The following is a 24,028-nucleotide window of genomic DNA, read 5'->3' as shown; positions in this document are numbered from 1 at the left end:
GCAGCCCAGGCCCAGACCCAAACAAGGCTCATGCACAGTATGAGCCCTGTAACATGCTCTCTCTGCGACCTTTCCCAAACTTTGCCACCTGCTCTGCTGGCACGGCTGGAGCATCTGGCCACCAGGCAAAGCTTCAGCTCTGCTTGCCAGGCACCTTACAGGATACACTCACACTGAGATGCAGTTTGAAAACAACAGATGTTACTCCACTGCTCTGCATTTTGCAGTGTCAGGAACTAGGCTTCTTTACCAACCATCTCCCGAGCTCCTTGCCAAGGCGGTCTCAGCTCAAACAGCGCTCCCCAGCACAAAGTCTTGCTCACAGACAGCCCCTGCCAGGCAGACAACATGGTAAAAGGGATGTGACTTTCCCCCCACAACTGCAAGTCTAAGCAGGAACATAGGTTCCATCATGGACTGTAATACCACTCAGACAAGCCTCCAAACAAACAGCACATAACCTCCTATCCAGGCAAAACTTCCAGGAGCTACACAAACCAGACATGACCCAGCAGCTGCAGCCAGAAGCACCCATGTCTTTCCACTGCTCCTTCTTCATACCCATTTCCTCTCAGTCAGACTTGCTCCAGGGTCTGAATGATGTGGGTTCAAACTGGCAGCTCTGGCAATTGCAGGACCATTTATTCATTCCCCTCACACCCGCAGTGGAATCCTGCTGAGGCCAGCAGTGCACACAGTGCTGGTCACAGCCTGCTCCCTGCCCCCAGCTCTGGGGAGCATCACGTTAAGAGACCACCAGAGCACTTAGTCCACCACACAGCACCACTCAGCTCTGCCAGTCCTCAGACCCAGCTCTCCCTGAGCACCCTGGTACCAGGATCCAACCTGTCTCTTTGTGCTGTTGTGCCCCTGCCAGCTGGCTGTGACCATCTCCCCTCTGTGCCGACCCCAGAGCCACACAGGGACCTTGGCTGTCTTTCAAAACGCTGTCAGTGGCAGTCAACAACCACAGACCACCAGCAGAGGAATCTCTGCCTGGGATCCCACAGGGAGCTGATAATTGTTGCATCCCTGTGGCACTGGAAGTTCTAAGGACACAGAGCCAAGCTGTCCCTGCCCTGTCCCTCTGCACTCGGTGCACAGCCCCAGGATGGCAGATGCACATCCCCTCTGTGCTCTGCTGTGAGATTTCACAGGTTCCTCTGCAGCTCCACCACAACTTGTTGCCCAGCCACATGGTCCATGTCCCCATCCCCATCATTTCCCACCATCCTTACACCCTCATACTGTTACTGGATTCCTCCAGCTGCCACCAGCACAGCATAGCCACTCCACACTGGTCTGTCTGAGGCCACAGCTGCTCCTGGACAGCCAAGAGAGCTTCCTTTCTCCCCTGACTGCTGCAAATAAATAGCTCCTAGAAAGGAGGATACAAGAAGATGGCAGCAAACTGCTCGAGAGGCTGCGGTTGGGGAGGTTTAGGAGCTGGCTGAGCTGATGCTGCTGGGGAATGGTGTAGATGGAGCTTAGAGACTTGATAACCTCGGGGTCCCTTCCTTACCAGCTGTCCTAAAACACCTCCTCCCTTGACACAAAGACAATGCCAACATGGACCTGCCACAGGATTTTGGCAGCCACTATCTCCTTGCACTTGCTCGTGGACTCAATGTGATCCTGGTCAAAAGACACCTGGAACGAGTCCCTGTCTGTGTTGGACCTGCGTACCCAGAGCAGATCCCACAGAGAGCCAGGACAGACAGAGCCACCACATCTGGAGCCTCTCTGCCAATTCTCACGCTGCCTTCTGAAGCTTTGGCAGGCCCCTGCCCTGGGCAGCCTGCACAGCAGCTCCACTCGTGACTCCAGGCTCTGGCTGCCCTCACCACCCTGCTCTTGAGCACCTCCACTCCAGCCCTTTGGGACAAAATCCTCCACATGAGGTCTGGGAAGGAGACAACCCCAGATGAAAAGCACAGAGCAACACCCTTGGCATGTGCTCAACCTCCCCTCTGACAAGGCTGCCCTCGATGCTCATTGCTGTTGAATATGGGCAGTTGGAGGCTGTGCAAGCCAGCAGCACGCACGCCCTGCCAAGATGGGCTCTGCAGCTCCCATTTCCTCAGCACAGCCCACGTCCAAGGGCTGCCCTGCACCTTGGCGGCTTTTGCTCGTGCTCTGGAGGTTGAGAGCTGCATGTTTGCAGGTGTCCAACAAACTCCACATCCCGACTGCACATGTAACCATGGCAACTGCACATGCGAGTGGCAAAGCCTCGAGCCGGGCTAACTGCAAATGCAAATGAAGCAAACACATGCACAGTGCTAAAAGTGTGACCTCTAAATGTCAGCCTTTAACCATTTTGCAGACACTAGCTCTGGTGGCGGCCACCTGCAGCCTGCAGAGCAGGGAGAGGTCTGGTTCCACTGGGGACCTCTGGGTGCCCAGCCCTGTGTCAGCTCTTGGCATGGGTGCTCGGGTGAACCCATGGCACAGGCACTTCCCAGAGCCAAGAGTGACTCCTGCCTTGGCAACCAGCAGCTCCCTCTCTGAGGACACATCCACCCCTTATCCAGCTGGCAGGTGCTCCCAATTCTACAGAGCACCCTGGGTTGCAGAGGAAGGAAGGTCTCACCAGGCTGGCACAAAGCATGGCCAGCATGGGGGCTCGTTAGCTCTCCCACTGCACTCACACATGCCCAGCCATGGAGGCATCTCCAGCCCCTCTGCCATCACCTGGGGCCAAGCCAGCAGCAGCAGCAGATGAGGCATCCTCAAAGGATAGAAGGAAAATCCCAGCTTTCCAGGGACTTCGTGCCAGAGCCACCTCCCTAAGGGAGGTCTGTGGCCTTGGGAAGGGTTGTCAGTAGAGGCATAAGAAGGTGTCACCACTTGGGAGCATGTGGTTCAGAAACTGACTGGCTGGGCAAAGGCCTCAGGTCCCCCATCATTTTTCTCCCTTGCTGCTGACAGCACCAGATGCAGACCCCAGCACTGACCATCACCCACCACGTCCCACTCCATGCCTTGGAGCACAATGGAGCCAAGCTCAGGTGAACAGTGCCAACTCCAGCCACAGTGTGCAATGCTGGAGCCACCAGCAAGCCCTGCACCCACCACCCTGCTCAGGGGCAGATGGATGGGTGGGTGGATGGATGGATGGATGGATGGGTGTCTGGCCCGCCATCCTGCTCAGGAATGAGCACAGCCAGCACCACAGAGCCCCTGCTTGACAGCGAGCCTGCCTCCTCAGGCCCCTGGCCCAAGGGAGAAACAGGGAATGCTCTTTCACTCCAAGAGCCCGGTGGCTAATGTCATTCCCCATGCTATGCCAAATAAACCGAGCCAAGGGGATCTCCTGCCTGCCCTTGACCCAGGGATGCTCACACCAGCAGCCTCATGCTTGGAAGCACCAGGAGCATCCTTGCACCCCAAACAACCGAGCCCCCAGTCAGTACCTACACCACACCACAGACACCCCCACAGCCCCGGGGAGAATCCCAATCCCTGGGGTGAGAGCGACCGAGCCGGGACAGCGCCTGCTCCTTGCTCTGTGCTGGGTCTGACAGGCCGGGCCGAGCGGGACAGAGCGGCCCGGCGGATGCGGGGCAGGGGCCGGGATGCGGAGCAGGAGCCGGGATGCGGGGCGGGAGCCGGGATGCGGGGCGGGAGCCGGGATGCGGGGTGGGAGCCGGGATGCGGGCCGCGCAGCTGAGGCGGGCGCACAATCCCCCTTTCAGCACGTCGCCATGGCAACCCGCCGGCTCGCCGCGGCCGCTCATCCGGCCCCGTTAACCCTCGCCGTTACCCGCCGCCGCCGCGCTCGGCCCCACCCGTTAACCCCCGCCGCGCCCCGCTGCGACGCCCCACGCCGGGACCGCGACCGCAACCGGGACCACCCCTCGCCCCGGGAGCCCCGCCGCCCCCGCGGGGGCCGCCCCCAGCCCCGCGCCGCGGGGCCGGTCCGGTCCGGTCCCGTCCGGCCGCGCTCCCCATCCCGGGCGGCGGCGGGCCGGGCCGTGCGGGGCCGTGCGGGGCGGGGCGGAGCGGGCGCACTCACCGTCGGGGGCGGCGGCGCGGCTGGGCCATGCCGGTGGCGGCGGCGGCTGCTCCGCGCCCCGCGCTCCGCTCAGTCCGGCCCGACCCCGCACCGGGAGCGCGCGGCGCGTGCACGGGGGGGGCGGGCTGGGGAGGGGCCGCACCGCAGCACCCCTTCGCTGCCGCCGCGCTGGCCCGCACCGCCGCCCGGCACCGGCACCGGGCATCCCACGGCCCCGCCGCTGCTCTGGCCGGGGCCGGTACCCCACGCCCCGGCACCTGCACCGCCCGGGTCGCTGCGCCGAGGGGATGCCGCACCCGCCGAACATCGCGCAGTCCGGTACCGCGCCCTCCGGGTACCGGCACCAGCCGCGTCTGCACCCCCGCTATCCCCGAACCCTGCCCTGCGCACAGCGCCGGGACTGCCCGGCTATCGGTATTCCCACCGTCCCGAGCGGGACACCTGCACGCCCTGGGGCACCCCGAACCACCCTAGAAAACTACCCTATCTGTGGGGGCATCCCGGCACGGCCCCGGACATCCCGCACCATCACGGGCATCCCAAATCCTGCCCCACTGCAGCCTGTGTCTGTCCCAGTCACTCTGCATGGGTCTCCTACACACCCCGCAGCAGCTGGAGCGCCCTGCAGCCCCGGTGTATTTCCCCACGGCCAGGGGAGGAGCCCCTGCTTCTCCTACTGCTCTGCAGTGCCCAGCGGGTCCAGGGAGGATTCAGCAGGTACCTAGTGTGGGATGCCCCAGCCCAGCCTCAGCCTTGGGGCCCGGTGCAGCCTCTGCCACCTGTCCATTCCCTGCCGTGCACTGGGCTGCAGGGTATCTTCCCCTCCCACTCACAGCCTCTCGGCAGGAGCCGCCTCTCCCAGAGCCTGCCTCTGCCCAGAGCAAAGCCACCTCTCTGTTTCAGTCTGGCCTGATGGGATTACAGAAATCATTTGAAACAGGGCAAGGATTTGGGTCCTGATGGATATATCTGGTTTCTGCCTCCCTCTGCCATTGCCAAGGTAGCATCAGCTGGGACGCCTCCACAGAGGAGACACTGCTTCCTGTTTGACAGGAGACACTGTTTCCAGCTTGTGTGGCAGCATGCGAAGGCAGTTGTTTTAACTCTCTCACACGCCACTGGCATCTGCACTGACCCAGTGAACATAAAATGGCAGAGATCTCTGCACCTCAGCGCAGGTTGGCCTTTATCTTCCTCAGAGCCTTCCAGCTGCTGCTTCAGAGCCGGTCAGAGTTTTCCTGCCTCTCCTGCCCAGCTCCCTCTCCAAGGGACTGCTTGCTGGTGGTCAGCAGCTTGACTGTGTTGCTGGCCCGTTATTCACAGGGTGAGCTGCAAGCTGCCAGCCTGTACACCTTTTGGCAGGCAACACGGTCCAGCACCATGTGGGATGGATGCACAGCCCTGCTCTGTGCCCACCAGGTTCATCGGCTTAGAGAAGCATCTTGAAGGGGGCCCTGGACTGGTGCTGGGCTGCCCCTCAGCAGGCAGGGCTCCAGGCATGGCTCCCTGCATCCTGCTGCCCAGAATAGGGTGATGGTGCATGTCTGCAGTGGTGCCTTGTGGCCCAGTCCCCACCACGAGCACTGTGGGAGGGTTGGGTACTCAGCTGCTCCACTGCCAGCTTCAGCTGCTTGAGTGAGCAGTGATCGATTTTCTTGCACAACATCAGCTCTGACAGTGCCTGACAAGACACCTCTGCCCAGGGCACGGTCCACGGGGACCGTCTGTGCCAGGCTGCTGGGTGGGGTGGGTGCGTGGGGCACAGCATGCTCCAGCCCACCCATCACCCCAATGAGTCAAGGTTCGTGTAACCTCGGGTTTCTCCCCGCATGCTGGGCACACCCCGTGTGGCAGCGCCTGCACACAGCAACTGAGGGTTCTGCCCAGGCAGCTTCTGGGGCTGGTCCCCAGCGTCAGGAAGGCCAGCATCAAACGCACACTCACACACGCACACCCCACCCCCTTCCTGGACTGGTGGCCAGAGAAGGGCAGCTGAGTGCATTACTCAATGGGCAGCGCGTATTAAAATGCCCCCGGTCGCCTCTGGCTCTGTCACAAGCAGCGTTTAGCCACGACTCGGAGAAGGAGCAGAAGGGCTGGAAGCTGTCAGACCTGCTTAAAACGGCCGCGGCTCAGTGCTAATGTGCAGCACAGCAGCGGCAGCTGCAAGGCACACAGCCAGGCCAGGCAGAGCTCAGCTCCCCAGACAGCCCTGTGCTGTGACCAGGGCTTGCCCTGGTCCCCACGTCCCCCTGCAGTCTCCTGCACCCACTGGAAACCTCTGGACAGCCATCCAGGGGCGCGTGGGATCTTGGGGGCAGTGGCAGCCCTGGGTCTGTCACCACAACAGAGCTCCGGCGTCCTGCTCATCCCACACAGACCTGGACTGTCAAGCAGCAGACACAGCTGGGGAAGCCTTTTGCCAGGGAGGAGCAGGGCCAGCGCTGTCGCTGGGCCATGCAATAGAGAATCCCGCGGCAGCAGGCACCTGGCCGGCAGGGAGGGACATGTACATCCCCTTTTCCCAGGGAGGTAGGGTGATTCCTGGGATGCTTTCACCTGATCCCCGCGACCCTGAGGAGCACCCAGCTGGAGATCAGCACCCGTGTTCTCCTGCTGCAGCACCCCAGTCCTGCCACAGCTGCCGTGCAAGCGGCACCCACTGCACCCCTGCCCGGATCCCCGCGGCTGTGCTGCCTTTGCCACCCCGCTCCGGCTGCTGCAGAGCCGCCCCCCTCCCACCTCCGGCGCGGCAGCGATGCAGAAGGAGCATCCAAGATGCCGCTTGGCGCAGGCTCAGCTGCCTCCCGGGGCCGGCAGAGGAGGGGGCTGTCGGCCATGACCGCACACACCACGGAAAGGGGCATGTTCTGGGCAGGGGCAGTGCCAGTGCCCAGTGCCCCCAGGCTGTGGCTCCGCTGGCGCCGGGGCGCTCCCTGTCCCCACCCCCGGCAGGATGGGGGAACACAGCCCTGCTCCATCCGCAGCCGTGGGTCCCTCGGAGCAGGGTCCAGCTGACACTGCCAGGGCCCAGAGCAGGGCTGCCACCTCTGGGGTCAGCGAGCACGGGCTGCAGGCAGGCAGAGCCCCTGGAGCAGATGAGGACCCAGCAGCCAGCTCCGGGCTGGGCCCCAGTCTGATTTTCATGGAAAGGGACAAGCAGGGACGCACACACATCTGTCCTCAGGAATGAGTGAGTCCACCAGGCCTGGCCAGCAACACTTTCCAAGGCACCTGCAGCCACATGGCAGGAGCCTGGCAGAGGTGCAGGGGCAACACAGTTTGGGGAGGAGCAGGGCACAGCGGGCTGTGGTGCCAGGCCACACAGCTGCCCCCAGAGAACTGCCCCACACCTGCTCCCAGGGAGGAAAGGGCTCAGCTTGCCGTGGCCTACCCTACAGAACTGTGTGCCCTCAGATGAAAGATTCAGTGCAGCTCTTTGCTGAGTCCTTGTGAGCCTCACTCTATCCCACACAGATGGGACAGAAGGCAGATGCTGGTCAAGAAAAGCTACCACAGGGAGCACAGAACAAACTGATGAGGAAGAACCAAAGATGGAAGAAAGGGGGTGGTGGCTTCCAGGTTCAACAGAGAGCAGAGAGCACCAGGAGCAGACCCCATGCCAGCAGGCTGCACTAGCCAGGTCAGAAGTTGAGAATGCAGCATGTTACCCATGCAGAGAAAGCAGTGGGGCTGTCAAGGAGTTAATAGAGGAGCCTTGGTGCTCATCAGCCAAACCTTGCTGTGATGGGGAACAAGAAGCAGCACTGTGAGTGCATTTGGTCTGCAGCTCCTCCTAGACTGCAGAGGTAATGAGCTGAGATCTCAGTAACTGCTGTGGTGGGAAAGCTGGGCTTCTTAGAGCTCAGAATTACCCTGCAACAGAACTTCCTCTTTGCTTTATACCTCTGTCCTGGTGGAACACGCCACAGACTGCCAGTAAAGCTCTTAATCAACATATAAATCCTACAAAGCTTGCACAAACCCTTGCAAGTATGTGAACAGCAGCTTATGAAACAAACAGGGAAGAAGGGCTTTCCTTCCCAAACCAAATTGTTTAGCCTTCACAAACACTGAAAATGCAGACATAAGTTCTATTGAGAAAGAGATAAAAGATCATGTGTGGAGGTGCTGCTGGGCTGTACTGGGAGGAGTGCTGAGGAGGAAAGGCAGGCTCTGAATACACACTCAGTTTGCAAAGTAAGCTCTCTGTATTCATCCGAGAATGTCTGCAGTATGGAGTTCATCTGGTATAAATAAAGTACAAAATTTTACAATGTCTTAATCATTATTTTAACAAAAATACTAAAAACTGAGTAAAAACTGAAACCAAAGTGGGAAGGGAGACTATCAGCCACAAGGGATCTCCATAAACATTTGTAGAAATCGGATAGTAAAAACACTTTCTCTGTACAATAAAATCCTCCTCCTGGCATCTCCCTGTGAGAACAGACAGCAGCAGCACTGGAGGCACAGGCCCAAGGACAGAGACTGGGACTGCCCCAGGGGTTGTGGGTCAGGCTGAAGAGGCTGTATCCATCCATCCACAGTGATGTCTCCCTCCTGGATCAGGCTGAAGGTGCCACAGATCAGTAGCGTCCAAATGGGTTGTTGTTCTGCTGTGTCTGTGTATCTGTTGAGGTCAAGACAGAGTTAGACAAGTCACAAGTTTAGTTCACACAAGAAATCCCCCTCCCTACCAAAGCTGAATGAGGGGTGTGTCACAGCCCATGAGAAGAAAAAATATAACTCTGCTCTGCACATCTGTCTGAGCCTTTGGGCAGCAGCACAGCCAGGATCCCACATTCTCTGAGGAAGACACAGATATGTGCCAGTCTTGATCCTGATGCTTCTCCAGAGATCTCTGTGTAGAGATGGTAGAATTGGAGGACCATAACACAGCCCTGAAAGGAGGCAGCTAGCTGGGAGGATGAGTTTATGGATTAATTATTTCTGGTTTTAAAAGAAAATCAGCCCTATAAGACTGCACAACTCCTGCAGCCATACAAAGCTGCTCAGCCAGGTAGTGCCACTCATCCTAAGGCACACAGGAACCAGAGTTAGGCTTCAGAGACAATTATCCTGGCTCCCTGTCAGTATCTCAGTACAAATGAAGTACAGCCCCAAAGGACTTCCAGATGGCACAAAAAAAGGCAGGAAAAAAAGTAAAGTTACATTCGAGAACTTCATGAACTTCTGAACTGCTGGGACTGATGTTCTGTGATTTATAGTGCTCACAGTACACTTGAGCACCAGTTTGGGTTTTTTTCCCAAAATCACATCAACATGTTTGACATTAAATCAGACTAAGTAAAAGGAGATGAGTGTAACCTGGCTGGCCCGACACCTTCCCAACTCTGCTGGACGTTCAGGTATTCCCTGGAGCCTCCTAATGCAGCCTATCCTGGGCCCAAAGTACTCTTGTCCCCTCCTAAAGGCTGCTCTTGGTTTACACCTCCTGTTTTCCACTCCACCCCAGATACTACAAGTAAGAAATCCAGATGCTTCCAGGGGGAGTTGATGCAAACCCAAGGAAGCAGCATGGAAGCTGCCTGCTGACACATGGCTGCACTGGCCCCACACATCTGCTCCATTTACAACAGCTCCGTTTGCTGAAGAGACAGGATACAAAAATATGGTTATTCTGCTATATTCAGATTCTTCTGTGAGGCCTTCCTACACTTGAGTGTCCTGCTGGGATCTTTTGGCACAGACTTGTGGTTTGTGAATCAGGCTAGTGGGAAACTTAGCATAGTAAAACTCATTAATACTTCTGGTTTGGGGAGTTCTTTTTGGTCACAAGGACTAAGGATTTTCCATCAGGGAACAAGTATAAGCACAATTTCCAAGTCTCCCACTCCACACATCACCACATCCGGCACAGTCTCACACTCACTGCAAAAAAACCCAACCGTGTGGTCCATTTCTGGGCATTTCCACAGCATTTCTGCCATTTTTATGGCAGAAAAGCCCGTGAGGTGACAGAAGACAGTGACAGCAGGCCATTCAAAATGGAACAGCAGAGACACTGGATTCTGTTTCTTGATCCTCCAGCCAGTAATTCAATATAGATTACAGGAATACAGTGACAGATTGAACACCATCTATGCCATTACCCTGTCATGACAGCAGCCATGAAAGCCCACAGACCACCATGAACACAGCAAGTGTGCAGCTACACTTCCCAGAGTACCCTTCCTGCCTCCAAGAAGTCTTGTCCTGCTCGCAACACAACCACAGTATCCCTGGGTCATCCACCAAGTGCTCCAGGATTACACCCTTCCTGTGCCCCTCAGAGGTCACCTGCAGCAGAGAAAACACCCCCAAACAATTTAAAGCTGCACACCAGATCCCTCCAGGAAAGCTATGTGGCAGTGCCTACAAAGGCTCAGCTCCCTCATCCCTCTGCAGGCAGCAGGAGGAAGGTCTGGAAGGCTGCTCACAAGCTGGCAAGCACTGCCCACCCTGCTGCTGTGCCCCTTGGGCTGGTAGCTCTAATTCTTGATGCCACCTCCCTGCCAGGATCACTTATGGCCTCAGACAGACGGTCTGGCTCAGCCTTGCTACATCAGAGTACCTGCAATAGAAAACAGCAGGGAGGACACTAGCAACAGGATCAAGAACACTCAGGCTTACTGGAAAGCTGCTGCTGAAGCTGTCGAACCAGAGCAGCTGTTTGCTGCTGCTGCTGTGTCTGCTGAAGGCCCTGGCGCTGGAACTGCAAAGAGAGAAACACAGTCAGAGCCACACCACCTGGCTGGCAGCCTCAGCATTCACACAAGCCCTGGGAAGCTCAGGGAAGGAGAAAGCAGGTGAAACAGTTGGGTTTGTGCTGCATTATCACATCCCTCTGGCTCTGAGGGAACACTCACAATGGGCTGCTGGGGAGGAAGAGCCTGCATCCCCAGCCCCGGGGGCTGGCCCTGCGCCTGTGGCTGAGGCACTGTGGACACCTGGGGCTGCTGCTGGGGCTGGGGCTGTGGTGGCTGGGGCTGCTGCTGCTGCTGTTGCTGCTGCTGTTGTTGTTGTTGCTGCTGTTGCTGCTGCTGCTGTGAAGACAAAAGAGAAGGGACCATCAGGGAACCGTCAGGGCAACGTACGCAGCAACAGGGCACAGGAAGGGCTTAAGGAGGAAGGGTGTTCCATGCAGTAACATACACTCTTAAATCGTTGTCCTTACAGGTTCCTAAATTACCCAAGTTTCACCAGGACTCTGCCCCAGGCTGAGAAATAGCAAGAAATATAGGGACAGCAACAAAGTATTCTGCAAGATGAGTGCTGACAGATGGCAGGAAGAGGACTCCCTGTCATAACCTGGTCATTACCAGGCAATTACTAGGAGCAAACGAGGTACAAGAATAGAAAGCAACTAAGAACTCAAGAGGTTGGCTGGTTCATCTCTTGCCTACTAGTTAAGATCAATACTGACTTCACTGAGTATTTGCCTGAGTTGCTCTCAAATTCTTTCCAGAGGTAGCAACAAAGCTCCTATACCCTCCCTACACAATCCACTCCAGGTCACAGTTACTCCTACTATTGGAGTTTACCCTAATCTCTATCCTGAATCTCATATGTTATGTTTTAAGGCCATTTCTTTTCCTACAGCCAAGGGATAAGAAGGGATAAAGGGGGGTTTGGCTTCCTTTTTTTTCAAGATAAAAAATTTGGAGTTATCTCTCCTCTTGTCTTTGCCTCTCTAATGTGATGCCCAGCTATTTCAGACCTTCCTTCTCAGTCATATCCCCCCAACTCTTTGATCCATCGTGCTGCCCTTTCCTGCCAGTCATGCCAGCTGGTGTTCCACTTCAATAAAAGGATGCAGATAAAACTGGATGCAGTGTTCAAACCCAGATCTTTACAGACCTAGTTATGGTGAGAAGAATGTTCAGTGTGTTGGAGTCAGAATATACCCAGAAATCTCATGGGTTTTTTTTATTTCTCCCAATTTTCAGACAATTCTCCCATCTGCCAATGTAGGTTTTAACCCTCTAGATAAAAGAAGAATTTCTAGCAGAAACAGAACACTACTAATGTTATCATAACAACCCAATGTGGTGATGGCATGTGCAGTTCCCATCACTGGCTCAAAGGGGCAAGGTTCAAACCTTGAACAGACTCTGAAAACAGACACAAATACAATCAGGAGAACGGACAGTATCTTATGAAAGAAGGCTAGAAAAGCCTGACCTATGGAACCTGCAAGTCCTCCCCAGGAATACACTGGGTAAACATCACAGAGAAAGAACAGCCAGTAAACAGCAGGACACAGTGGACAATAAAATTCATACAAGAACCAGTCACAAACACATTGAGGCTTGGATCAAGGAGTCAAGACAAAGGGAGTGAGTTTCTACAGCAGCCTTCCAACCTCCACCTTAAACGAGTTTGGTCACTTTGGTTCTTGGAACTGATGCTATGACTTGGGTACACAAGAAAGCAGATGACTGACTAAACGAGCCAGGACACCCCTCCCAATTTCACATACTACCTGCTTGCAACACTGCCTACCAACCCATGCAAGACACACCAAAAAGCAACCCATCCTTTTCTACAAGCCACTGAATCATGTAAGTCAGCTCTAGCACCAGGAACCTGTTCTACATCTGGCATGGCTCTGGTAACACAGTAACAGGGGAGATGTTGGGCGCTCCATCTTTGTGGTGGTTTTTTTAAGCAACCAAGCAAAGTCAGCTAATAGCTGAAGGTATACATGAAGTTACTGAGCTAGGAGAAGTGTTAGCAATTTGTCTGAGGCATGTTCTTCTAAATATGAGTGATGGAGAATGCTAAAAGAAACCAAGTGAATAGTCAGGGGGTGCTACTCATCAAAAGGGCTGAAAGCTGCTGACCATGCTAGAGGCAGTTCTCTTGTCCAGTGCAAGGCAGCAATTCTCAAATACTGCTGACTGCAGCTCTCTGCAGGAACCACTGTCTCACTCAGGCCACTCTCTGAACACAAAGACTCAGCACTCTGTGCCATGTGAAGTCTCTCCATATTCCACAGGTTTGCTAGGCCTTGTCATAAGGTATCGGATTCACCAAATAAACTATTTCTGTTTCTCTGTCAATTCAGTACATTTCTATAACTCCAAGAGATGTATCTGTATTACATATAAGTATTTAATATTCATAAGACCATAATGCAAATCCATGGAATACTCATATTTGTTGACATGTGCCTGTGAACTTCTTTGAACCTAGGGAGTTGGGTCTAACAGGTGACTTTGGATCAGTTTTTCACCAAACACTGTTAGAAATGGAGTATATGGACTAATCCACACCAGATTTTCTGCCATTGGAAACGGCAAACAACACTTATTTTGATCTTGAGAAATGCAGATATGCCCCTAAAAATGATCTTGAACTACTTTACCTGCTCTTGTGTGGGCAGGGAGGATTTTCCCTTTGTTTCTGGCTCCTGCCACACTCCTACAACAGCTAACTTTCTGCACAGTTTATTGGCTCAGTTGGAGCAGGGAAAGGTGGGATAGAGGCCACAGAGGCCTGAACAGACCTTTACTTCTACTAACTTCCTTTTAGCTCGTGCTGGGTGACTGGCACAAGGCAGTGCAGTGTCTCCATCAGGAGTGGGCAGCTCTAAGGAAGGGAGAACTGCTGTCTGTAGCAAATTACTACGGACAGCCCCAACAGAGCTGATATCCTTCCTGACATAGAGGGGCAGAGGAAAGCAGCTCTGGACAAGCCTCCTCCAGCTCCAGCAGCCTTCCTCCTGTCAGCAACCACTCACCCTCAGCATCTGCTGCTGCTGCTGCTGCCTCAGGTACTGCTGCTGCTGCTGGTCAGGAAGTATCTGGCTGGGTCGAATTCCTGAGGGGACTCCCTGTGGCCCCAAATGGTTCATCCCACTCATCATGGGGGTCTGCTGTATTGACTGGTGAGGAAACCTGCAAGAGGAAAGGACAAGCTCATGGAGGAAGACATTAAAAGGCAGCCAGCTTCTTTTAATCCAAACACAATTTCTGCCATCAATAAGACAGCCCAAACAGCCCCCTGCAATCCATGCTGTCTCTCTGCAGAAAGGTGAGGGGCACCAGGGCCTCCCAAGGGTTTAATCCAACCTCTTTTTCTAAAAGCCTTAAGTAACAGTCCTCATCCCATTGTTCTGCATGGTTTCCCTGCTGGATTTATGCGTGCTCAGGAGCAATAGAAATCTCAGATCTAGCCCTTTGATGGTGATCTGCTGGCTGGATTTGAAACCAAAACTATGATTTTACCCGATAATTTTTCTCATACTTCTCTATTCCATTTTTCTCTGAATGGTAACACTGTTTCCTGCCTGCAACTAACATTTCCAAACTGCATTCTGTCTCTCTGTTTCTTCCCAGGACTGAAAGCTGCATAAAGATATTCCTCTGAGGGTGCAAATGACACGGATGCTGCATAACACAGCATGGAGAACAGGGTTTTCACAGACTGGTGTTAGGGTTGTCTGAGCAGAGCGGGGAAGCCCTTGATGAAATACGGCTTTTATTAAGACCCTGTAGGGCAGGAGATACCTCTGTGTGTTGCTCAAGGTGTGCCCATAGCCAGGGGCCTGCTGGTGCACGTAGCCACTTGGTCTCTGCTGCATCTGTCTAACAGGATCCACTAGAGCAGGATTAGAGCTGGGGTGGGAATTCTGATAGGGCTGGCTAGAATAGGTAGGAGGTACCATCGTGCCTGACTGGGAGGGGTGCTGCTGAAGGCCTATGTGGGAGACGTAAGGAGTGTAACCCTGAAAAGAAACAAAAAGCCTTTTTCAGTCACAGGGTAAGGTAGAAAAGAGAATCTGGAACACAGGACATCAGCCTCCTGTGAATACTGTCACAAGGAAGCTCATCGAGGAGGGAGAAAAGCCAAACGTTTGCAGGATGTAGCAGCAAGAATAATGCTGCTGCCCTGTGCTGGAGCCAGATTCCAGCCCTACCTGTGAACTGCCACCTACCTGGGAGGGCTGCAGTGCTCCATAGGACGGGGTCGGAGCCATCTGGCGCACAGGCTGCTGGCTCATTATGCCCTGGCCCTGCTGGAAGGCAACAGAGAAACGCTTTTCCCGACATCTCCAAGGGGCAGGAACACTGCTGCTCTCTCCTCAGCAGCTCCCACCAAACCAGACAAGTACCTTCACTGCTTAGCCTACAAGGTTGCTGCGCAGCAGGCATATGCTCATGACTTCTGCCTCACCCTGACCTGGGACAAACAGGCCACCAAAAAACATGCCACCCCGCAGCCAGAACATGCCCCTCTCATCACCCAGCAGCCACAGATGCCCCAGAGCCCTTCAGGGACAGCCTCCCCCTGGCTGCTAGCAACATGGGCCCACAAAGCAGGTGGCACCAGAGGAACAGACATGAGACAGCATCTTTCCACAGAAGACACAGAGACAGGGTTGGGCAGTTCTGGCTAGAAGGGACAGCAGCAAACAGCTTGGGCTTGCTACACTGTGGAGTCGGCAAGAGCACAGCTTTGACTTACCAACTTTGCTTGAAGCTGCTGCCTCAGGATCTGTCCCTGGGATACTGGAGGCTGCTGCCTGTACACTGCTGGCTTGTAGGAGGGATCAATGCCCATCATGCTCCCCATCCCTGGAGGCAGCACACCACTATATGGAGGACGACTCTGAACCAGTTTTCCCAGTGGCATGCGCACAGGTCTGTAGGACGTATCCAGGCGAGGGCCACCTACAAGAGAAGCAGGCTGCCTAGTCACAGGCTATTGGTGCACCTCATAGCTCCACAATGACTGTTCATCACTGTATCTAGAAGTGACAGGCAAAAGGACAAAGTGTAGGGCCCTGCATAGGGCCATCTCACAGAAGAGGCTCTTACAGGAGGTTCCCAAAGAGGTGCATTATGCTCAGCTCTCCTTTGCACCTACCTGCTGGAAGAGGCTGATTCTGGGCATAGAGACCCACTGGTGAGGGCCCATATGCCAGCCTTGACATCGTGCTTCCTGACTGGTGATGCAAGAGATCTGTAGGCATACCCACTCCGTAGGAAACCCCTCGGCTAGGGCCCAACACAAAGTCCTGCAAAGACAAAGGAATAAGAAATATCAATATGCACTGGGAATACCTGAATGGATGAAGAGTATGAAAGGGTTGCAAAGGCCACAGGAGGAAACCTGGAATGCTATCTGACCTGGGCAGCCTCCTTCCCTCCCATCAGGGATTAAGAAAATGTCTGCCCTGCCTCAGGCTAGAGAGCAGGATAGAGCTCCAGCACTCCCAGCTGAGAGGAAATATATCACATCTTCACCATTACACCACTCTCAGGCTCCTCAGGAAGACTCTAGGGAGCGTTCTGTGACTAGGAATGGTGGACACAGGAGGTCCACAGCTGCTGGGCACTCCATTACCTCAGTTTTGTTGGCAGATTGGTTGCGTTTCTTGGTTTTGCTCTGTTTCTTCTTGCGTTCTTCAGTAGAGGCGGCAGGATTGGAGCTTGATTTGTCAGCCTTGGCTGGTTCTGCAGCTTTCTTCTCTGGCTCTAAAGCCACAGGTGTCGGAGGCTCTTCCTCTTCAGGGGGCAGTGGCAACGGCTCCAGGTAGTAACTGCGGGGCTTGGGTTTCAGGTGTGTGTGATACAGAAGAAGCCTCTGCTGCTCCTCAAACCTGGACACCTTGCGATCCACCCGGACTGTCCCAAACCATCCCCAGGAGAGGGGGGCTGAGTGCTTCAAGCCCTCAAAGAGATCCCAAGGGGAAATCTTCTGCTTTGTAGAGACTTGCAAACCCTTTAAAGCAAAAGAGATAAGAACCTCCAAGTCCCTGTTGTTATTCCTGTGAGGGTAAAGGAAACCATGCTTTCTTCGGGCTCTACTCCAGATCTCTCAGTAAACAGCCTGAGCCCTCACCCTAAAGGTCCTTTCTCTTCCAGGTGGCAAAGCAGTCATTTCTAAAGGCCTTCATCAACAACTGCCAGTCTCCTTCATCCCACCTCTGCAGTCTCCTGGCACTGCCCAGTAACTTATGTGACAGGGATTACGTGTGTCTCTTTATGCTTTATATAACCGTAAGTACAAAATCAAAGTTTGATTAACATCTCGGGCCACAGCAGCATGTATCACCAAGCATTAACACCCAGCTTTGCCCTTTTTGGACATGGGTATGAGCTGTCTGTGTGCAGCCAGCCACTTCAAGGCTGTCAGGAAACAAGGCATCGCACATAGATGCCTCTCAAGCTGCGCAGACTTAAGGCATCAGAGGACAAGGTGACACCTGCACTCAGGAGCTGTGATACAGACAAAAACGCTTCACTTACCTCCTTCTTGAAGATGGAATCAAAGCCAGCTATTTTATTGCCTTTAGTGTCAATGAGGGATCCCTGAGGTTCACAGGTGATGACATCTCGGGTCTGCTTGGGAAGTGGCAGTAGCTGTCGCACCTTCTCCAGGCTGTCCGACTGCCGGTCCCCCAGCTCCTTCTGCACAAGTGGAATAGAGAAGACTTGAAGAATTGCTCAGGGAAAACTATCCAAAGCCCACCTATGCCACTCCAGTTTCAGCCTCCACCCCTGCATTATACCTCTCACCTTCACACCCTTCAGCCATAGGGGCCACCCACCACTTCATCTGAACAGCAGCAACAGGACAGGTACCATTCACGACACAGGCAAATCTGTACAGCAGGACAACCACAACACAGCACACTCTGCTCCCCACACAGGGCTTGGTGTCCCTCACCCTGAGTTTCTTGACAAGATTCATGTATGCCCGCTTGTTCTCCTCCATGCTGCCCTGAGAAATGCTGGACATGTCAGCAGCCAGGGTGCCATTGATGAGAACACTCAGCATATCCAGCACAGTGGTGAAGAGCTCGCTGTTGGTCAGAGCAGAAAGGTCAAGGTCACCTGAGAAGCTGATACAAAGCCTCTGCCATCATAGCAACACCAAACATTACATTAGATTGTCAAGAGTACTGCCTACAGCCAGAAGTGTCAGTCTTCAGACTAACCTCCCTCACCAATCCTCCTTTTGCTTATACGCCACAGTGCGTTCCCACTTGAGTTAAGTGCAGTATCACAGATAAAGACTCCTTTCTATCCATTCAGCATCTCTAAAAAGCAGGTCCAGACTCAGCTCTCCCCTGCATATATCTCTGCATCTGAAAAGCCCAGTTTGCTCTGGGTATGGCACTTGGATATTAGGACCCAAGTCGTGGCCTGTTATTACTTCCAAGTCTCTTTCAGCCATCACAGTACTTCTGACAGATCATCTAGAGAGACAGCTAGCTCACATGGGAAATGGGGCCACGCTAACAACTGCCTCCTTTGGGAAGTGTATGGATGAGAAGTCAGCCAGAAAGTTACTTGTTTGACTGCATGTCCACGGTGCCACTGCTGATGATGTCCAGGAGAAGCACAGCCCATTCAGTTGTCTGTTGTGTACTGCGTTGGACTGTGTCAAACATTCCCCCCACCTGGCAAAGAAAGGGAGTTTAGTCACAGGACCCCAAAAAACTACTGAGATTTAAAACTGAAAAAGGAGCTTAACTTAAACCAGAGCTTAAAGGAGCTTAAATCCTACTGAGAGCTGAAGAAGACTGCTGTCAGCAGGACAAACCTCAGATGCAAGTAGTAGTGCTGTAGACTGAAAAAGCATTGAAACGGGAAGGTGCATCTACAAAAGACAGACCAAGTCTTTGGATTTCAACCTGATTAAACAGAGCAAGGAAGTTTATCCATGCACCCTGTCACACTCAGGGCTCAAGACCTAGAAGCAGCACAAGTGTCTCTCCTACTTCCTTGCATCAGGACATATATAGCCCCTCCAATGTGTGTATGTTCCAAGAAAAAAAAAAAAGATAAAGGCAGACAACTCTTCACCCCATATGGTTAAGTTCTTTTTCTGCAACTGCTCACCAAATTCAGCCGCAGTTTCAGGGCTTCGTGCATCAGCTGCTTGGCTTTGCAGTCATCTTGGTACTGATCTTCCCGCCAATTGGTAACAATCTAAGAAATACAGGAGAGGACAGACCTCACAAGCTGTATGCTGGAGCTTATGGAGAGCAGCTTGTACTGCTCACTGTCTAGTGACTCAGAAATGGTCAGCTCAAGCACCCTATTCCAAGACAGACAGCATCCTGAGGCCATGTCCAATAGCCTGCCTGCTGGAGGGGTAAGGCCCTGAGGAAAGTGAGGGGAGAAAGACACCCACCTGCTGGACCTGACTGTACAGAGAGGTGAGGAGGCCTTCCCGCTGCTCATCCTGTCCTTTCAAGCACGTCAGCACCAGTGACAGAAAGGGCTGCTGGCTCAGGAGGGACATACTGCAGAGGGAACAGAGAAGGAGGTATACTGCCAGGCTGAGGGATCAGCACAGCAAACACTGCCTGCCCTTTTCCCTGGACTCACCTCTTCTGCTTCTGGCGGTCCCGCTCCTTGCGGGACGATGACCCCAAATGTTGTCCTTTCTCTAGTTCTTCTCCAGCAGCTTTCAGCACATGGCCCTGCACTGACGTTGGAAGCTTGGCAATCAGAGGGGCCACCAGCCACACTCCTGATCTCTCCAGGGAGCTGTGACAACACAGGAGAGAAAAGCAGTTTGCAATCCAACCTATAATTCAGACTTGTCTACGAGGGAGCTGCACGTTGGCTCTACACCTACCTGAGGATGGGTTTGGATTTGTTGCTGGCAGGTGTAGCACTTGTTGAGCTACTGATACTGTTGACTCCATTACCAGCACAACTAGCAGAGCTGGTCTCTGCTGACTGCTGGAATACCTCAATGGTGGCCTTGGCTATATTTTCTAACAAGGAGTTCATCTCCTGGAGAAAGGGAAGAAAAGACAGCCAAGTCCTCCTCTGAGAGCACCCACTGACAGGGCTTGCACATTTCAACACAACTCACTACAAACCCAGTTTGCCAACTTCCCCATGGCTGCTGCTCTTCAGGTCCCAGTCTCATTGCTTCCCTCTCAAGCTTGGCTTTCACAGGCCTGATTCCCTTATTGTGTACTTTTTCCCTGTTCCCACTTCTGCCAGGCCACCTTCCCACCAATTCTCAAGTATCCACTTCACACATCCCCGTATGGTCCCCTCTGAGCAGAAACTCACATTGTTTGCTGTCTGTTTAATCATGAGCTGCAGCTCCAGCGAGGACTGCCTCATGGTCCACTGGTCCAAATTCTGCAACACAAACACACACACTTCAAGTGATTCCTTATCTCAGTTCAGACTATGACAACCCACACCCTCAGCTCCCACCATAAGGAGTGCCAGACCTCTCAGAGGGCTGCATTTTGGACAACCCCACTCTAACACCACAGCAGGCAATTACTGGGACACTCTTAGATTCTGTCAGGAGCCCACACCTGTAAGATGCGTTTAATCCTCTGCCGCTGAGGATTTTCTCCTTCCTCATTGTCCAGCAGTCGGTGTGGATAACAAATCAGCTGCATCAGCCTCTGGGCCTGAGTGCTGCTCAGGACAGGATCCTGCAAGTCATTGCTGTCTTCACAGAGGGACTTGAGACATCGTTCTCCTACCCACTCCTGCAAGACAAAGGCAGAGTCAGCACAGTCAAACTGATGTCTGATTCCAAACCAACGCCCCTGCTTTCAGTCTCAGAGAGATGCATGGAACACATCAAAATCATAAAAGCCTTATTAGTATGCAGTTATGCCTGATAATCATTTCTCTTCATGAACTGCACTATCCTGATTCAGCAGGCGTCACGCACAGCACAGCAATCGGAACAGAGGAAACATCAACTCTGACAAGTCAGCAGTAGTGAAACACAGTAGTTGCTCTTTCTTTTGATAAAATATCGGTGTGATTTAACAGTACACAGCCACTGCCATGTCCAGGCTCCACCAACACTGCCACTTGGGCTCAAAAGATCAGAAGGGATCACTTAAAATTGTTTGGTCTATTTGCTGCACAGCAAAGCTCTGGAGCTGTCCTGAATTAGGTAATTCATGGTTGCAGCAAAGGCTAAACCAGAACATGTCTTAAGGAAAAGCACACCCCTCAATTCTCAAATAATGATGGAAAACACACTGCCATACTTTGCAAACGCCAGTTACTTTACTTCTCAAAGTCTGGAAAGGAAAACTACTGACTAGATGCAAGCCATTTACAAAGTCACATATCATGAGAAGGGAGACAGAAAACTATTACTGTCAGCCACTCAATTTCAGTTGATGCTCCCTAAATGTATGTAATAAGGGCAGCAGTTTCCAAAACAAACATGAGGTAGGTACTTCTTCACACAATTTATAGTTAACTTGCAGCATTTGTTAGTGCAGAATTTTTTCATATTTAAAATTAGGCAAATTCATTAAATTAAAATCAACAGAGGACTGCTACATAAGCACTTCCGCAGCTGCAGAGCAAGCCTGATCAGAGAATTATTCCACTGCAAAGTGACAACCGGAGGAGAAGAGATAAGGATCCAGTTCACCACGTACAAGTGCTGATTCTAAGCCTAGAAAGCTGAAAAGTCCCTCTCAGCAGTGGACAGCACTCTAACCATTAAAGCACAAAGACTGGAAAGGTTAAATCTCTGGTTTGAAATCCTTGTGGAACCAAGATCTTCATCTTAGATCTTCAGCTTAATCCCAGATGAAGTTTCCACTTTGCCAGTACATGTAGTTTGGTGACCTCTCCAGTGCCTGTTGCTTTTCTCCCTTGAATCCGAGATTGAGAAATCTCAACCTATAATTTAAGGCATTCCACAGACATTTCAGAATTGATAGTGAGAGTTCTGCAGCATCCACTGCTCACACTGGAAATGCTAATATTTAACACATCATTTTACCAGCCCTTTACAGCTGCAGGAACCCTGTAGGAGCTCTGGCACAATTTGGTGGTAACTCATGGGTGTCTATTGGCATGCTCACTCCTACATAACCATTGCAACCAACAAATGGTATGAGTAGTGATACCTGACACTGCTACTCCCTGCTGTACACACACACACTTTTATCTGCTTTGAGTCCTTCCTATGTAGACTGTGACCAGCAAGGGAATATCTCTTGTAAATGCTACAGTCAGGTTTCAGTAACAACAAGTGTGTTGAATTTATGATTGTAAATAGGTGGCTCCAAATCTCCTTTGGTAGGCTGGTAACATTGCTATGTAAGGATCCAGTTAATAAACAATAGCATGAGGACAACACATAGCACCAGTGTGTTGGGTTTGCACATTAGTAATACAAAATACAGGTTTCAAATTGTAACACTGCATCTTTCCTGTTGACAGAATAAACTACCAATCAAGGCTAAGGAAACCCTTCAACATCCATTTTCATACAGCATAGTAACATCCACTCCACTCTGCACTCCTTATTAGCCAGGTTTCAGCTCCTCAACTGTCAGTCTTCCACAAAGGAACAGAAACCCTGCTGCTGTCAGATTAGGCTAAGCAAAAGGCTTTTGTTGCTGTTCTTTAATAAACTAAACAGGGCAATGCAAAGCCCAGGGATACATTAACAGCCTAGCTGCAAGCACACTTAAGATGCATTCTGAAAGATACCATTTATCACTTCAACAAATTGTCTTTCTCTGCTGATCTTTGCCTCCAGCACACACCTCAGCATCCAACTCCCAGCACTCCCCTCCTTGGACACGAGGCCTGTGCTGTTGCCAAAGCAAAGCAAAGGGGATGTGCAGGCCCTGCACAGTGCAATTCTTGACCACTGCTTGCCTCTCTGTATTCTGCTACCAAAGGTGAGCAATCCTCATAGCTGTCACCTGACAGAAACATCACAAGTTCTTCACTGATCTTTCAAAGAAACACCTGCCATACTCAACCTGCAGAAAGGCATATAGGATATATCCACCTGCAGAAGGGATAAGGAAAACCTAGAGATGGGACAGACTCACCTGTTGACATATACTCCTTAGTACATACTTGGCATAAATATCCAAGCTGGCTGTTTCTACAGTAACTACTCGACCACCAGCCTTCCTGGTGCCCAGCTCATCATCCATGAGATCATCGACACCTCCAGGGTGGGAAAAGCCAGAGCCTTTCAGTTCTGCATCTCCTAAAAGAAAAACACAAATATCACTTAATCAACAACGCTAACCACAAAGCCTGACTCAAAAAACACCCTGAGCTTTTGTGAACTCTCTCTGGGATCAGTGATCTCTCTGCAGCCAAGGGATTCAAAGTCTGTTCAGAACTCAACTAAAGGGCTACAGACAAGCCACATATTCACCAGAACAGATCTCCTCTGGCCTTCGGTACAGCAAACACATACAGTACAGTGCCTTTCTCCCACTCCCCTGACAAACATTCTTACAGGTTCAGGCTAACACAGGTACACACCCAGAACAAAGACAGCCTTCAGCACTGCAAAGACTGCTCCATCCACAATACGGTTCTGGGAAGCTGCCAGTAAGTGACGGTCACAGGAAGAGCGGATTCCCACCGTGGGTTTGTCTGCAAAGAGGACAAAGGGGAAAGGCAATACTCAGCAGGAGAGAAAGGCACGGGCTCCAGAGCTGCCTGAGTTATGTGCCAGCAAGTACCATAAAATCCAGCTCAGTGAATCCCGAGGCCAGTCCCTTTCCTAACTGTAACATGAGGTCCATTTAATTAAGTTTCGTGAAGCATAGTGCCAATCACACTGTGACAACTGAACCATGAAATCCAAATGGGGTGCAGTGCCTGTGTCGTGAACTCCAAGCTCCAACAGTACCCTAAAACCTAGAATACAGGCTGGATTTGGAAATCTGAGCTATCAGGATACTGATGAAAAGCCAAGAACAGAGCTTCCTGGACTGCTTCCATCATCAGACAAAAAGGGAGTGCTGTAAAACAGCAGCTTCTGGCACCAAGTTAAGAGGCTATACAAAGCTCAAGACATAAAAAAAGAAGTGATCATTACTCTAATGGTTTAGTGACAGCAAGGCCACCTCTACTGGCTGGTTTCCTGCCTCCAAGAGCCTTCTCCCCAGTGTGCCTGGCTACCATGGCATGACATAAATGGAAGGATACTGTTCTTTGTCCTCTGCAGAAAGCAGTGTATCAGGCTTTGCCTGCTTTATTCAAAGCAAGAAGG

The 24,028-nt window shown here is 52.4% G+C and overlaps 2 protein-coding genes across 9 annotated transcripts in view; both read right to left on the bottom strand.

Annotated features, from left to right (window-relative positions):
• The window catches only part of NLGN3 (neuroligin 3), a 38,113-nt gene extending 34,051 nt beyond the window's left edge, over nucleotides 1-4,062 (bottom strand). For all 3 annotated transcript variants that reach the window (XM_017819296.1, XM_017819297.1, XM_017819298.1), the window contains exon 1: nucleotides 4,019-4,062. The gene's annotated coding sequence lies outside the window, so the exon portion shown is untranslated. The remainder of the gene's footprint in view (nucleotides 1-4,018) is intronic.
• A 4,148-nt stretch (nucleotides 4,063-8,210) lies between these two features.
• Nucleotides 8,211-24,028, bottom strand: part of MED12 (mediator complex subunit 12) — a 35,036-nt gene continuing 19,218 nt past the window's right edge. For 2 of the 6 annotated variants that reach the window (XM_017819231.1, XM_017819236.1), the window contains 20 exons: nucleotides 23,293-23,406; nucleotides 22,845-23,008; nucleotides 20,331-20,510; nucleotides 20,074-20,145; nucleotides 19,625-19,785; nucleotides 19,372-19,533; nucleotides 19,175-19,286; nucleotides 18,880-18,969; nucleotides 18,328-18,437; nucleotides 17,702-17,837; nucleotides 17,281-17,442; nucleotides 16,376-16,753; nucleotides 15,896-16,046; nucleotides 15,494-15,699; nucleotides 14,964-15,044; nucleotides 14,536-14,753; nucleotides 13,767-13,923; nucleotides 10,891-11,067; nucleotides 10,655-10,736; nucleotides 8,211-8,651 (listed from right to left, as the gene is read on the bottom strand). In XM_017819231.1, the coding sequence (XP_017674720.1) occupies nucleotides 8,608-8,651; nucleotides 10,655-10,736; nucleotides 10,891-11,067; nucleotides 13,767-13,923; nucleotides 14,536-14,753; nucleotides 14,964-15,044; nucleotides 15,494-15,699; nucleotides 15,896-16,046; nucleotides 16,376-16,753; nucleotides 17,281-17,442; nucleotides 17,702-17,837; nucleotides 18,328-18,437; nucleotides 18,880-18,969; nucleotides 19,175-19,286; nucleotides 19,372-19,533; nucleotides 19,625-19,785; nucleotides 20,074-20,145; nucleotides 20,331-20,510; nucleotides 22,845-23,008; nucleotides 23,293-23,406 (2,957 nt within the window). In that variant the 3' untranslated portion in view covers nucleotides 8,211-8,607. Of the gene's footprint in view, nucleotides 8,652-10,595; nucleotides 10,737-10,890; nucleotides 11,068-13,766; nucleotides 13,924-14,535; nucleotides 14,754-14,963; nucleotides 15,045-15,493; nucleotides 15,700-15,895; nucleotides 16,047-16,375; nucleotides 16,754-17,280; nucleotides 17,443-17,701; nucleotides 17,838-18,327; nucleotides 18,438-18,879; nucleotides 18,970-19,174; nucleotides 19,287-19,371; nucleotides 19,534-19,624; nucleotides 19,786-20,073; nucleotides 20,146-20,330; nucleotides 20,511-22,844; nucleotides 23,009-23,292; nucleotides 23,407-24,028 lie in introns of all 6 variants that reach the window. The other 4 variants (XM_017819232.1, XM_017819233.1, XM_017819234.1 and 1 more) reach the window with 4 other exon arrangements.

This window comes from Lepidothrix coronata, unplaced genomic scaffold (assembly GCF_001604755.1).
Source record: "Lepidothrix coronata isolate B3197 unplaced genomic scaffold, Lepidothrix_coronata-1.0 Scaffold73, whole genome shotgun sequence".
In the NCBI taxonomy this organism is placed as follows: Eukaryota; Metazoa; Chordata; class Aves; order Passeriformes; family Pipridae; genus Lepidothrix; species Lepidothrix coronata.
The sequence above is the reverse complement of the archived record's forward strand: the minus strand, read 5'-3'. Positions and strand labels throughout refer to the sequence as shown.